Raw genomic sequence first — 15,309 nt, 5'->3', positions numbered from 1 at the left:
TTCAAAGTAATTTAGACATTACTATATTAGAGGAAAAATTGTAGGAAAAGATATTATCTTTTTAAAATTTTATTTTATTTATTTGGAAGGCAAAGACAGTTAGGGAGACACACAGAGATCTCTCATCTGCTGATTTACTCTTCAAATGCCTGTAACACTTAGGGCTGAGCCAGGCTGGGCCCAGGACCCAGGAACTCAATCTCAGTCTTAAATGTGGGTGGCAGGGACCCACCTACTTAAGCTATCACCTGCTGCCTCCAAGAGTATTCATTAACAGGAAGCTAGAATGGACAGTGGAATCACAACTTGAGCCCAGCACTTGGATATTGGATATGGGTGTCACAAATAGTGGCTCAACAGCTGCATCAAATGCCTACCCAAGAAAGGCAAATCTTCATGTTTATGGAAGCTATGCAGAAATACTTCTAACCTTTCACTGTAAAAAGAAAGCAAGGAACAAGCACCACAGTGTAACATTCCTGGCAGTCCTAACTGATGCAATAGGGAAAAGAATAAAAACTAAGAGGTAGACATACCGTCAAAGAGAAAAACTCATGTGTGGATATCATGACTGCTTATTAGAGGCAGTCCCAAAGGGACAAATATCATATGTTCTCCCTGATCTGTGACAGCTAACAGAGCACCTAAAAGGAAACCTGTAGAAGTGAAATTGATACTATGAGAAGCAATGACTTGAACAATTCTTTTCTTTACCATCTAGGAACAGCTTATTATTTTTTAAATTATTTTTTTTACTTAATACCATTGGTTGAACTCTTTATTTAACATAGAATTATTCATAAGCGTTTAAATCCAATTGAAAACATATATCAGTAAAAAATAAGAGTGGGAATAAGAGAGGGAGGATATGTACAGTTCAGCACATGTTCCTACATACTTATCCCTAAGGATAAAGCTAAAAACTTGCCATGGGATTCCAAATCCCATTAAGCTGGTGGTACTAATGCCATCTTACATGTTAAAGTGACCATATTAAGTGTGTAACTGATCAAATAGATAGGATTTAATGTCAAAGGGATCACATAAATAAGACCAAGTGTCTGGTAATAATAATATATAGAATTAAAAAAGAATGATCCAACATGGGAAGCAGGCCATACAGCAAATTCATAGAATGACAAACACCCTAAACAGCACTCTGACCTCAGAAGCAGCCCTTAAGGCATTAGGATCTGGTGAAAAGCCCATGAGAGCATTTCAGCCATGGAAAGCCAAGACATGCTGGCAAAAAATGATTTACATGAAGGATCTCTGTGAGAGAGATCCCAATGGAAAGAAGAGACCATCAAAGAAGGAGGTACTTTTCTCTGAAGGGAGGAGAGAACTTCCACTTTGCTTAAGGCTCTGTCTAAATACTGATGGAGTTTGTGGACTCAAAAGGCTTCCATAGCCTTGGCAGCTCATGACAACAGCCTTGGGTGAACACTGATGTCATAAATAAGAGTGTCAATTGTTGAATCAACAACAGGAATCCCTGTGCACTTACTCCCCATGTAGGATCTCTGTCCTTAATGAGTTGTACTATGAGAATTAATGGTAAAACTTGTCTTCTAACAATACTTTATACTTTGTGTCTGCATGTGTGCAAACTGTTGAAATCTTTACTTAGTATAGAGTGGGTCTTCTGTATATAAAGATAATTAAATATGAATCTTAATGGAGAATGGGATGGGAGAGTAGGAGATGGGATGGGAGTGGGGGTGGGAGGGCAGGTATGGGAAGGGAAGAACCGCTATATTCTTAAAGCTGTACCTATGAAATTTGTATTCATTAAATAAAAGCTTTCTAAAAAAAAAAAAAAAAAAGAAAAAATGGATGCAAACACTTCCAGTTGAAAAGTGAAAGAAAAAAAAATGATTGCTTATTAAGCAATCAAGTGAAATACTTCTAGAGGAATTATTAAGACCTTAGTAACATGATTGGATATAATACAAAGCATTCTCACACAGACAACAATCAAAAAATTTAACTAAAAAAGATCCTGCTCAAAAACTGAGTCAAAAGTATGAAATACCAACCAAAAAGCTTGGCAAAGACCACTTCAAGATTTATATAAATAAATCATATGGCTTTACTGACACACATTAAAGATCAGAGTAAGGAAAGACATATCATGTTCTTGGATAGGAAGATTTAATGTTGAGAAGCTATCACATTTTCTCAAGTGAAAATTAAAAATCCCAAAGGGTTTTAAAAATAGAACTTAGTAGATTCAAGTTGGCCTAATAAAGTAAAATAGCCAGGGAGAACCAGCAAATTAAATTTAAAGTGATTAATAGTGGAGGAATTTCCAACTATCTGAAACACATAAAATGAAAACCACAGTAATCCAAAACATGGCACAGGAAAGGACTAGCGGATCAAGAGACAAAACATACTCCACCACGTGCTTGTTGTACACACACACACACACACACATACACACACATAAGGGTGAGGTTTCTAAGTAGTGGAAATAAGTTGGTTCATTTAGAGAAAATGTAGCAATAAAAATCAGATTCTGACACAGGCATTTGCCTAGGAAATAGATGAAAATAAGCTCATTCCATACTAGCAATCAGAGAATGCAAATTAAGGCAACTGATTAAAGTTATAATGAGAAGTGAATATATAAAATTCTTGTGTGAGGAAAACTAGTCCTTTTCATGCATGGTTACTGGTGAGAACACACATTTTGGAGGGCAATTTGACGAGATACAGCAAACAAAAACAGTATGACCTTTGCCAGTAAGTATTTATTCCTGAATCTATTCTTTCACCTTGCAAAAACCATAAATTTGAATGCTCATAACTGAGTCATGGTTAAAGCAACTCTCATGGATTTGTACTATGTGCCTGCTAAAAATAATCACAGATGTGGAGCCGGCGTTATGGTGTAGCTGGTAAAGGCTACTCCACTTTAAAATGGAGTGAGGCTGGTAAAGTGGCTGTTCCACTTCTGAATCAGCTCCCTGCTGTCTGGGAAAAGCAGTGGAAGATGGCCCCATTGTTTGGGCCCCTGCCACCCACCTGGGAGACCTGGATAAGCTCCTGGCTTTGGCCCAACGCAACCTTGGCCATTGTGGGCCATCTAGGGAGTGTAACTATTTCAAATAAATAAATCTTTTTTTTTTTTTTAATCACAGATGTATACATATTGAAGCTGAAACTTTGTCAAGACAGTAAATTAGAAATAAAATCACAGAATAATATAATCCTATTCCACTGCATTCTGCATGCAGATTTTCACTGCACAAAATTTTTTTTTTAAAGATTAGTTTATTTATTTGAAAGTCAGAGTTACACACAGAGGCAGAGAGGTCTTCACCTGCTGGTTCACTTCCCAGATGGCTGCAACGGCAGGAGCTGTGCTGGTCTGAGGCCAGGAGCCAGGAGCTTCTTCTGGGTCTCCCACACGGAAGCAGGGGGGCCCAAGGACATCGGCCATCTTCTACTGCTTTCCCAGGCCATAGCAGAGAGCTATGTGGAGCAGCCGGGTCTCGAACCAGCGCCCATATGGGATGCCAGCACTGCAGATGGTGGCTTTACCCGTTAAGCCAAAGTGGCAGCCCCAATATCTTTGTTTTTTTAAAGACTTAATTTGGAAAAAAAAACTTATTTGTTGATTTGAAAATCAGTTACACAGAAAGATTGTTCACCCACTGTTTCACTCTCCAGATGGATACAACAGCTGGAGCTGGGCCAGGCCCAAGCCAGGAGCCAGGAGCTTCTTCCAGGTCACCCACATGGGTAGCAGGGGCCCAAACACTTGGGCCATCATTCGCTGCTTTTCCCAGACCATCAGCAGGAAGCTGGATCAGAAGCTGAGCAGCCAGGACTTGAACCAGCAGGATTAACCTATTATGCCATGACACCAGCCCCAACATGCCAGTGTCAGTGGTCTGTGCCTTCGGGAGGAGAATGGAAAGGCAGCACATGGGAAGAGAGATAGCACAAATGAAAGGTTCCTTTTAGACTTGCTCATTTTGAATTACATTGTTAAAAACACATACTTAATTTTACTAAATATTTTAGAAGCATTATAATTTTACAATGAAAAAGAACAGGGGTTGCTACCCTCCTCATGTCTCTTTTACTCTAAGCAGCTCCAGAAGCTTTATTTTAAAACTTAGCTTTATTTATTTAAAGATTTATTAAAAGGCAAAGATACATACACACACACAGCCATCATCCATTCCCTGGTTCTCTCTCCAAATGCCTGCAGAAGCCAGGGCAGGTCAGGCTGAAGCTGGGAGTAGGGAACTCAATCGAAGTCTCCCATAAGGAGGCAGGGATCCATGTCCTTCAGCCATCACTTGCAGTCTTCTCAGGTGCAAAAGGAGGAAGCTGGATTTGAAGTGGAGCAGCTGAGACTCAAACTGGCACTCTGATACAGGATGTCAATGTTACAAGTGGAGGCTTAACCTACTGTGCCACAACACCAGCCCCCGTAACAGTCTTTAAATTAGTTTACCCTGTGTGAACAGAGGGCATACTTCGGTTTTGATGAGGCTTCCTATTCTATATATAGGCATGTGTTCAGAAAAACAAATTAATTTTGGTATTAATAATGTACAATAACACATATTAAAGAAGCATAGGCATGCTATGTTAAATGACAAAAAACTGAAAAATTTGTTCATTTTGGAAATCTGCTTTTACCCTACCTGGCACCCCAAATGGCTAAGCAGGGTCACATGTTAGGCCTGGAAGTGGTATTCAATGCTAGTAGCAATATTCAAAAACTTCGCAAGTTTTTGATATATACACTGATGCTACATAAAGAAAAAATATGGAAGTCAAGAACATTTGCATAGGTTTTGCTAATGCAAATTAATAAAAAAGTAATTCCATCTTTAATGGGCAGCTGAATTGATATTGTATCGCAGCACAATCAGGCATAACTTATAAAGTTAGCATATACCAACAAAGTTTTCTTTTAATATAAGTTATTTTTGTCTTTTTTCCAGTACTTACTAGAAATTCCTCCACTTTATTTCAACTTCCCCAGCCCCATCTCAGCCAAAATTGTATTTTGTTTAATGTCTAACAAGCTTACATTATTAAAAGATAACGGTTTCAGATCCAATCCATATTAGTCAGAGTTCTATATCTATTTATAAAAATGAGCACACTTTTTAGACAAATAATTAAACACACATTCCTCCTTTCTTTGCCACTTTAATAGAAAAAATACAAACTTCTGTATTACAAAATATATTTCACATTGATTTTGTAATGGAAATTTTAAAAACACTTTCTAAAATGAAATATTAAAAAGCAAATTCCAGACGAATCAAAGACATCAAAACAAGAACATTCCAGAAAACACTAAAGAAATGTATATTCTAGGAGTAGGAAATGTATTTCAAAATGACGTAAACTCAGAAGGCTGAAGAAAAAATAATGCCTGATTACATTAAAATTAAAAACTTATGCCTGGCCCAAATACATGTATAAAAAACAAAACAAAACAAAACAAAACCCAAAACATGTCAAAAGGCAGTAACTGGAAAGACATATTTATAACACCTACTAAGGACTGAGGGTTCTTTAATTGACAAAGAACTCATATATATTAATAAGAAAATGACAATTCAAGGGAAAATTTTCAAAAGAAGGAAACAAAAAAGGACAAAATACATGAAAATTATCACTAATCTCATTTATAATTAAGGAAACACACACAATCAGTAATTTATCAATTTCCTCACCCATCAGATAATGAAATGCTAGGCAGGGAAGGGTGGAGGGAAATGTGCATTTTAATTAGTGTGGGTCAGAGTACAAGTGGGCCCACCTTTATCGAGGCATTTTGACCGTATCTACCAAAATCAAAATGTGCAACTTTATGGGCATAACAGTGCATCTGTTCAGTAATAAATGTTATACTCAAGGACAGTGCAGAATCATTGATAACAGCAAAAATACTATAAACAGCCCACAGCCATCCATAAGGAACTGGTTAAACTAATTACTGCATATCCAGAAGATGGAGTACAGGGCAGTCGTTAAAAAAATGAGGTAGATCTATATGGATGTACTGATACCCAAAGGTCTTCAAGATAAAAAGTCTATACTTAAAAATACATTAAGCATTAAATTGAAAAAGAAAATGAACAGTGCATCAATAAAAAAGTGTCATAGGGCATACTGCAATTCCTTTCTGTCCTCCAAGGAATTATAAAACATTGTTACCTGTGATTATTCAGAATGGTGAATAATGAGTAGGGGAGGGAATGGGAGACTCAATTTTTCATTTGTACCATTTGGTACTACCTTAAATATGCAACATTATTTTTTTACTAGGGTTTAAATGAGTAGAATACACCTCATTTGCTACTTTCTTTATATCTATTTTTAAAAAAACAGTAATTGTTTTTTACATATATACATCCACAAAAATGTAAAAACGTATAAAATTTTAGAAACACACAAAGACACACCCTAAAATTAACCACAAGGGCAAGTTTCCCTTTTCCATATCAGACACTTACTATCCTATTGTACATAGTAATATTGTCCAAAAATTTCAAAGCACTTCATTAATATTCTTGAAGCTCCTATAAGTTTTCATCCCATATGGCTATAGAAGACCTTGAGTACAAAGTATCAGTGAGTTCAAGAAGACATTCTAAGTTTCTCATCTGAATTATGTTTTGACTACCAGGTGACCTCTCTGTCCTTGTACTGCCTCACAATTAAGTTTCAGAGGCTGGTCTTCTGATTAAGTCACCAAAATAGGCAGTGATGGTCTTCAGTTTATTGTTAAGAAAATTCTGTTCTATTTCCACTTGCCCTCCAGGTCCAGCTAAGGATGCCACCTACAAAGATGAACAGAAGAAAACCACACAATAAACACTATTTCAAAACAATTCTTTCATTCATATTCCTTTAACAATTAATAGGATGATCTAGCTTTTCAGTTAAGTCTTTCAAACAATTAGGCTTTTCAAATGTACACTGTTACTTCCCAAGTGGGTGTAAAGTACAATATTCTGTGGCAGAAATACTAGTTGTTTCAGACATTTTTGCTATTATGGGAAAGACCATACTTGACTTCTCCAATGACATAAACTAAACTCAAAGGAAGAGAAATAAAGACAAATTTTCCTGACCATCTTTGTCCTGTTCACCTTCTTTGCATCTTATCCTCTCATTCATTCAATATTTATAAGATACTGGGACCACACCTGAGGGCAAGACAGCTGTGATCCAGGCTGCAAGTCCTACTCTCCCAAAGAGTCTTGCTTCTACTAATGACTTTTCCCTTCTGTCACTGGTCACTTCCTGGTTTCTTAAACTTGGACTACTTCCTCCACCAGCTGTTGTTTTATCTATTTAAAATCTTTTTTTGTTTTTAAATTTGTGGCAAAATATTTCTCTTTTTCAGGCCTGCTTCAATATAGGGACCAATCTATTGATCAGGAAGCTGAACTGACTGCCCCTATAGTTAACATCCTCAAGAGTCTTGTTCCATGACAATGCTGCTTGCACTCACCCGCCTTTTTAACACTTCAAATGTTTTGTCCAAATTCTTTTCTTTAAAAAAAGATTTAGTTTGAAAAGTAGACTTGGGGGGAAGGGAGAGACAGAGACAGAGACAGAGACAGAGAGATTGATTGATTGATTGATTTTATATCTGCTGGTTAACTACCCAAATGTGGGGGTTGGGCCAGGCCAAAGCAAGGAGCCCTGAACTCCATTTGGGTCTCCTGTGTGAGTGGTAGGGGGGTTCAAATATCAGGCCATCTTATGCTGCCTTTCCAAAGGTATTTACAGGGAGCTGGATTGGAAGTGGAGCAGCTTGGATGCGAACTGGTGCTCATCTGGGATGCCCATGTTGCAGGCAGAGGCTTAACCAGTTTTGTTACAATGCTGGCCCCTGTCCTCAATTCTTACATAGATAAGGCTTTGTTTTAATCCAGCATTTTTTTTTTTTTCATCCAGCGTCTCAGAGATCCATTACTAACAAATGCCTCACCTTTTAACACAAGATTGTGTCCCAGAAATCAGTTTATCAGGTGGCAATAAGATCAAGGGAAAGGGCGATGTGCAAGGAACAGAGGGCACTGACTGATAGAGAAAAGATACTGGAAGGATCAGGGACAGGTGCAATCAGGAGCAATGCATTTTCTGTACCGCAATTGGCCACTATGGCTGAGGATTCTGTAGAGGTGCTCAGGCAGCATAGTCTGGTTTTGAGAGCTGAGGTAATCTATCTCAGGGGTGTTATACATACTGCACCAGCATCTGGTAGAAGGCAAGATCTACTGTGCATTTCCAGTAAGTATGTGTTTAAAACATTTTTCAACTTCCTCTTAGAAAAAAGTTACAGATATAGAAATAGGGAAGAAACAGGTCATTCTATGGTACATTTATTTCATGATACATTCTTAAAAAAAAGGTTGTTTCACCAAGTCAGTAACAACACCAACATCAATGCCCACTCCCCCTCCCCAAGGGACATCAAAGAGATTAACTGTGTTTTTATCACCAGGAATAGATGAAAATAAAAGAAACACAGTGTCCCTTATGATTTAAAAACCACACATTTGGGGCTGGCACTGTGGTGTAGCGGGTAGAGCCGCTGCCTTCAGTGCCGGCATCCCATATGGGCACCAGTTCAAGTCCTAGCTGCTCCTCTTCTGATCCAGCTCTCTGCCTATGGCCTGGGAAAGCAGAGGAAGATGGCCCAAGTCCTTGGGTCCCTGCACCCTGGTGGGAGACCTGGAAGAAGCTCTGGGCTTCTGGCTTTGGATAGGCCCAACTCTGGCATTTGCAGCCATTTGGGGAGTGAACCAGTGGAGAGAAGACCTTTCTTTCTCTCTCTCTCTCTCTCTCTGCCTCTCTCTAACTCTGCCTTTCAAATAAAATAAATCGTTAAAAAAGTATTAAAATTCACATTCACATCACTATTTGTAAGAAATATTTAAAGTAGCAATGATTAGGAATACATGTTTTATGTTCTATTTTGTCATCTTTAAGTCATTCTGATTCTTTGTAAGACAGAGAAAAATGAAGAACACTTATGTGAGCTTATTAAGGTAAAACTCAGATGTGGTATTGTTCATGTTCCTTTTAATAAATAGCTTATTTAAAGAATGTAAAATTGGCCAGCTTGAGTTTTGTTGGGGGGCTATGGCTGGGGCTGAGAAGGGAAGGAAAATGAAAGGAGGACAGCACGGGTTGAGTTAAGAGAACCAATAGCGTAGCAGCAACAGCACAATAGGCTAACTTCAACACAGAGGCTAACTTCAATCCCAGGTCTACCAATAATTTATTACATCAACCTAGAAAACCCTTAAAGCTTTGACTTTCTAGATTTGCAACTCAGAATATCACCCAATGCCTAAAAAGGGCATTCTGAGGAAAAGAAAAAAACAATTTCTGAAATGTACTTGTAAAAAAGATCTCATACAACAGATGGCTGTTATTTCTTATATAAGCCACAGAGTTACATAAACACCTATCTCTGAGGGGCTAGCATTGTGTGTTGCAGAAGGTAAAGCCACCATTTGTTATCCAGCAGCCCAAGTCAGAGAAATCTGCTCCGCTTCCAATTCAACTCCCAGCTAATACATCCAGGAAGCAGCTGGTCCAGGAACCTGGGCCCCGCCACTGGACAGGTTTCAGGCTCCTGGCTTCCACCTGGTTTAGCCCTGGCTGTTGCTGCCACTTTGGGAGATCTCTCTTTGTCTCTGTCACCCTGCCTTTCAAAAAAAGCCCCTGTTCTGAAAAGGCAGGATAGTTTCTTTCTTTTCCTTCTTCACACATATATGAGAGGGCTGCCTCAGTGTGGGCACTCTGGGTAAGGAAGAGTACGGATGGAGTTTTCTGAGTTGTGGCAGGGCTCACAAAGTTCAACACCTCTCCACTGAGAGCTTACAGGTTTCTGTTCTCAGAAGAGTTTAGCAGAAAAAGGAAAAAGAAATTGGCCTCTGTCTATCTTCATGGATTCTGCATTCTAGCTGGGAGAGGCAGATGATGACAAATTAAACAAGCAGTGCTCCTGAGCCTGGAGAAAAACGCCAGACATTCTGTCAGAACAAAGAAAATGCTCATCTAGTGTTCAAAAGAAATTAAAAACAAAACACATTATCAAGTATGCAAATTTAGAGTAATTTCTAACCTTATTAGCCTTTTTGTACCTTTTCATATTCTTACAGGTGTCTGTAATTTGAAGGGTAGAATTTTGGAGTTGCAAAGACTGTAACTTTATGCACTTGTAGCTCAAGTGAATAAATAATATTCTGCTTCAGGCCAAGTTAATGCCTTCAATTTCTAGCTGTCTTTATTTTTTACTTGGAGATTTAACTGACAAAATATTATTTGCTTCCTTCAAGAAAGAAGTTATTAAAGTTTAGAAAGAAGTTATTAAAGTTTAATAAATTGAGGGAGAGAAAGAGATAGGGGGAAGGAGGGCAAGGGAGGGAGAACAGAAGATAATCTGATAATGATGAGCAGCTCTGGGTTACATTCCGTATCAGATTTACCCAAAGAAACTGATTAGTTTGGCTCAGAGCTGCAAGTAAGGACTAAACTCTCATTAATTAGAGAAAGGAGAAACTGGAAACACCACAACAAAGGTACTAACTTCAGTAAAGAAGCAGCACAGAAGTTTTAAGAGTCAAATACTCAAAGCTGCACTTTTTTTTAAAAAAAGAAAATAGATTTAAAGTAAAAATGAATGATATCTGAATGAAAGAAAACTTCCAACTAGATCCTAGTGGAAGAACATAGAATGTTAACAAACTGAATTTAGTTACATTTAAAACAACTCTGCCACTAATCTGAGACAACTCCATTGATTTAAACCTCTATACTCAGATATAACCCAATCAGTATAAATTTCACTGAAGTATTAAGTTAATCTGCAAATATTTTCTCCCTTTATGTAGAAATAAAACAGGTGGGATTTGGTTCAGGTGTTGTTCTGGAATGTGTCTGGGGAGGCCATGGAAGGGTGGAATTTGTCTTTTAGACAAGGGCCAGGAATTACATGATACATGATCTCCAGTTCATTGTTTAAAATGATTCATTTATTTTGTTTCTTTGAAAGGCAAAGAGCTAGAGATCTCCTATCTGCTGGTTCACTCTCCAAATACCCACAATAGCTGGAGCTGGGCCAGGCCAATGCCAAAAGTCAGGAATCGGCACTCAACCCAGGTTTCATATACAAGAGGTAGGGAACCAACTATCTGAGCTATTACCTGCCCTCGTAGGATGTGCATTGGCAGGAAGCTAACTGGGAATAGAATCAGGGCTCAAATTCAGGTACTCTGATATGGAATGCAGTGTGGCTGAGTTAAATATCCACTGCTCCAGTTCATATATATATATATATATATATATATATATATATATATATATTTTTTTTTTTTTTTGACAGGCAGAGTTAGACAGTGAGAGAGAGATAGAGAGAGAAAGGTCTTCCTTTATTCCATTGGTTCACCCCCAGTGGCTGATACAGCTGGTGTGCTGTGCCGATCTGAAGCCAGGAGCCAGGTGCTTCCTCCTGGTCTCCCATGCGGGTGTAGGGCCCAAGACCTGGGCCATCCTCCACTGCACTCCCAGGCCACAGCAGAGAGCTGGACTGGAAGAGGAGCAACCGGGACAGAATCTGGTGCCCCGACCAGGACTAGAACCCGGGGTGCCGGCACCGCAGGTGGAAGATTAGCCTAGTGAGCCATGGCGCAGGCCTCCAGTTCATTTTTTAACACAAGTCTTAGAAATGTTGTTCAATGCTACCGCAGTCTGTACTGGTTATTAACACATTACAAAGACAAAATGATTTAAGCAGAAAAATAAAAATGCTATGACTTTTCTGAGGCTATACATCCTATGTGCAGAACAAAAGCAAACAATAAAGGAGCTACCCTATCAACTGGACCAGGAGCCATTCCTCCCATTACGCACAGCTAAGAGAAAGATCACAGAGTCTACTGGCAGGGATTTCATGAAAAGGTGGTGCTACAGTTGCTGCAAGCCACCTCCCTTGTCTGCTCAGAGACCTGTATCCACCTGGTATAGGTTTACCACTTAAAAAGCCTTTTCATGGCTGGTGTTGGGGCACACCCACCATTCACAACAATGGCATCCGGGCATCCCATACGAGCACCAGTTCATGTTCCAGATGCTCAGCTGCCAATTCAGCTGCCTGCTAATGCACCTGGGAGAAGATGGGTCAAGTACTTGGACCCTGCCACCTATGTGAAAGACCTGGGTTCCAGGCATGGCCCAGCTCTGGCCACTGTAGCTATTTGGGGAGTGAACCTGAGGATGGAAAATCTGTCATTCTGCCTTTCAAATAAGTAAGTAAATCTTAAAAAAGAGAAATTAAAAAAAAACGAAAAGCAAAATTTTTTTCATGTTTGTAAAGCATGGTAGATCCAAAACTTGAATTCCATGGCTGTCAAAAGAAAGCAACAATGGAAAATAGTGAGATGCATCAAGTCCATATATTTATCCTGGGCTCTCTAAATCAAATCTAAGATTAGTCCCTAGGTGTCAATAGCAATTTCAGACAATGAGATACATCTTATTTCCTAGACACGTCTCAATAACAAGGTTTTTAAAATTACTCAGTTATTGGGTTTGATAGTGAGAATCTGGCTAGCAAAAGATGGAATAATTCCCAAACAGAAAAAAGGGATAGGAGATCATGAAATGTATTTCACTAGATACAGAAAACAATCAGCACCATTTCTTACATAGAAAGATCTCAAGGCAAGCTGCTTCTGTATTAAGTCCATAGTCTAGGATAATATAAATATTATCCAGAGTACCAACTCCCTAGATGAGAAGCTAACTGTCCTTTGTAAACATCTGAATGAGAAAAATGCAGCCTCAGTTTCAAACAGCAGGCTCATGACTTTGGGAACTCAACACATTTTTAAGTTTAGGTTGCTGTAGCATTCTATATGTTCTTTAACAAAAAAGATGAGAATTTCTTTACAAATTTCACTTCTCTCATTCTTGAGGTACTAGCTCCTCTCATTTTGAAAACCCTACATATGGATAAATTTATCTCCATTTTAAAAGAAAAAGTTGATCTAAATTCACCAAATAAAATAATGTACTTGAAAGCTCAACCATTCCGAGTTCTTATACTCAAAAACTAGTGTCATTACTCCCTCTAGAGGTAGAAAATATGAATGAGCAACCTTAATTCCGACAGGTTTTTGATAAACCAAAAAAGCTAACTTCTCTTTATGAAATGCTAACTCAAAAACTTAATCATTATAGCTATTACTTACGCTAAACATAGAATTTCCTATTTTTTAAGTATCCAAATGAGCTTATTTACATTTACAAAAGTCAAGATACAGCTCAGCAAGATCCCTTGTGAGACTAGTTATGGAGCGTGAGTCAAGGTTTAACTCTTCCTGGCTGTCTAGAAAGCAGCCCTGAATCACATGAACAGTAGATATTAGGTTTAATATCAGTTATGAGATAAAAAACAGCAAATGGACAGTTTCTTCTTATAACTGTACAACACATACTCTTGGGAGGCCTAATGCTTAGACATGATGGGTAATAAATAAATGACATGCAAGGAGATTTAATTTCAGCTCCTTCCAACTCACAGAGAAGGAGTTCATGCTTGTTAATTTCATTTACTCTTCTTTTAACCCAGAGAATCACAGCTCTGAGGACATCAGGAAAACTCAGGGAGCTTTAAAACACTGATGTGGGAGCCTTATCCCAGAAAATTAATCACAGCGTACTGTTCACATAGTTGTCTAGGATATCAAGTAGCTGTAAAATGCTTCCTGGCTAAAAGTGTAACACTCTTAGATATGACATTGAAAAGCTACAAACTGACTTCTAATAGACTGGATATACCTGAGAGACCAGATCAAGGTAATGCAGAAGCAAAAGGAAGTAAAGATATGGAAGGCTAACATTTATATAAGTTATCCCAGACAAAGGAAAAAAAGATGGTGAGAACACAGCTAAAGAAATAATGAAAAAAAAAAAAAAAGAAATAATGGACATAAATTCTTCATAATTAAAAAAAAAAGGATTAAAATCCGCAGAATGATAGGGCTAATTCTGAGAGTATCAAATAGGCAAGAAAGGAAAAATTCATGACTAATAACATTATAGCGAGATTATGAATGACCAAAGATACTTGGCCCAAAGCAAATATGTAGTAAGCATTTACAGAAGAATCAACAAAAACATGAGATGAGGACATCATTAAATTTTTGAGGCAGTTATCATACCCATCTAATTCTGCTAAGGAAAGAAAAAGTGATTAAATATTTACGGTAAGAATTGAACAGGACATACTGAGGTCAGTCAAGTATCTTATACTCTAAGGCTACATACAGTTAACACTGCTGATGGCCAAATTATGGTCTTATGTGTCCCTATTCTTCTGTTTAGTCCACTACTTTCAGGAATACCTGAAACTTCCATGCTCAAGGTAATTTTCAGTAAAGTCAGATCATGGCCAGCTTAGCCATGCAGCATTTGAAACACGACATATTCTATCACTTCCAATACATCTTAGTCAATGCCTAGAGCACTCCAATTGTGTCATGTATGCCAGGAGCTGTAGAGAGGAAGATGACACGACAGACATGGATCTAACTGCCAGGCACTTCCAATTTTCCAGTAATAGTAAGCCAGGGACTTCTCATACCCATGCTATCTAGTAAACAAAGTCCTTATCTTTTTCTGCTTATTCTGTCGTACTGGCTTACCTGGTCAATATCAGCATTTCTTGGAAGAAAATAAATAATATTATTAGTGATCTTCTGGGAAAGTCTGAAAATTTCAAAGGTGGAGAACAGTTAAGGAAAAGCAACAAGAACAACAGTTAATTTCTGATTAGAAAGAGATGTTCTTTCCTCATCTTATCCCCTAAAGGTACCGATTTAAATCTTCTAATGGAACCAAAAGAGAATTAAGTACAAAATTCTGTAATTCAGCAGCACAAGGTCCCTGAAATGTCAGTAAGAGATTAGGAGTTAACTCTGTCTTTTGGTTTCGCCTAGCATAAGGCAGCTAAGGGTCCAAATTGCACATGCTCTCTCTTTCTGTGATTTCTTAACAGAGAAAACAGAACCAGAAAAAGGAAAGCACCAAGAATATAGACAAGATACATAGTGAAATGTGTAAGAGCTGGTGTGAGCTGAATGATACAGTTACCCCCAGTCTCTAGGAATAGGTTTTGAGGAAATTCCTAATTTCCAGGCAATAATTCCAAACAGTACATTCTTGTTCTTGCTTATAAAGGTAAAAAGGGATAGTAACCAAGGGAACTACGACTTCATGTTTGCCATTATTTTGTAGATC

The 15,309-nt window shown here is 38.2% G+C and overlaps 1 protein-coding gene across 2 annotated transcripts in view; it reads right to left on the bottom strand.

Annotated features, from left to right (window-relative positions):
- Nucleotides 1-5,165: 5,165 nt before the first annotated feature.
- The window catches only part of TGS1 (trimethylguanosine synthase 1), a 46,694-nt gene continuing 36,550 nt past the window's right edge, over nucleotides 5,166-15,309 (bottom strand). For both annotated transcript variants that reach the window (XM_008255539.5, XM_089335253.1), the window contains exons 12-13: nucleotides 14,715-14,793; nucleotides 5,166-6,824 (exon numbers count right to left, since the gene is read on the bottom strand). In XM_008255539.5, coding sequence (XP_008253761.4) covers nucleotides 6,702-6,824; nucleotides 14,715-14,793 — 202 coding nt within the window. In that variant the 3' untranslated portion in view covers nucleotides 5,166-6,701. The remainder of the gene's footprint in view (nucleotides 6,825-14,714; nucleotides 14,794-15,309) is intronic.

This window comes from Oryctolagus cuniculus, chromosome 6 (genome assembly GCF_051225735.1).
Source record: "Oryctolagus cuniculus isolate XC-2025 breed Fujian yellow rabbit chromosome 6, ASM5122573v1, whole genome shotgun sequence".
In the NCBI taxonomy this organism is placed as follows: domain Eukaryota; kingdom Metazoa; phylum Chordata; class Mammalia; order Lagomorpha; family Leporidae; genus Oryctolagus; species Oryctolagus cuniculus.
The sequence above is the reverse complement of the archived record's forward strand: the minus strand, read 5'-3'. Positions and strand labels throughout refer to the sequence as shown.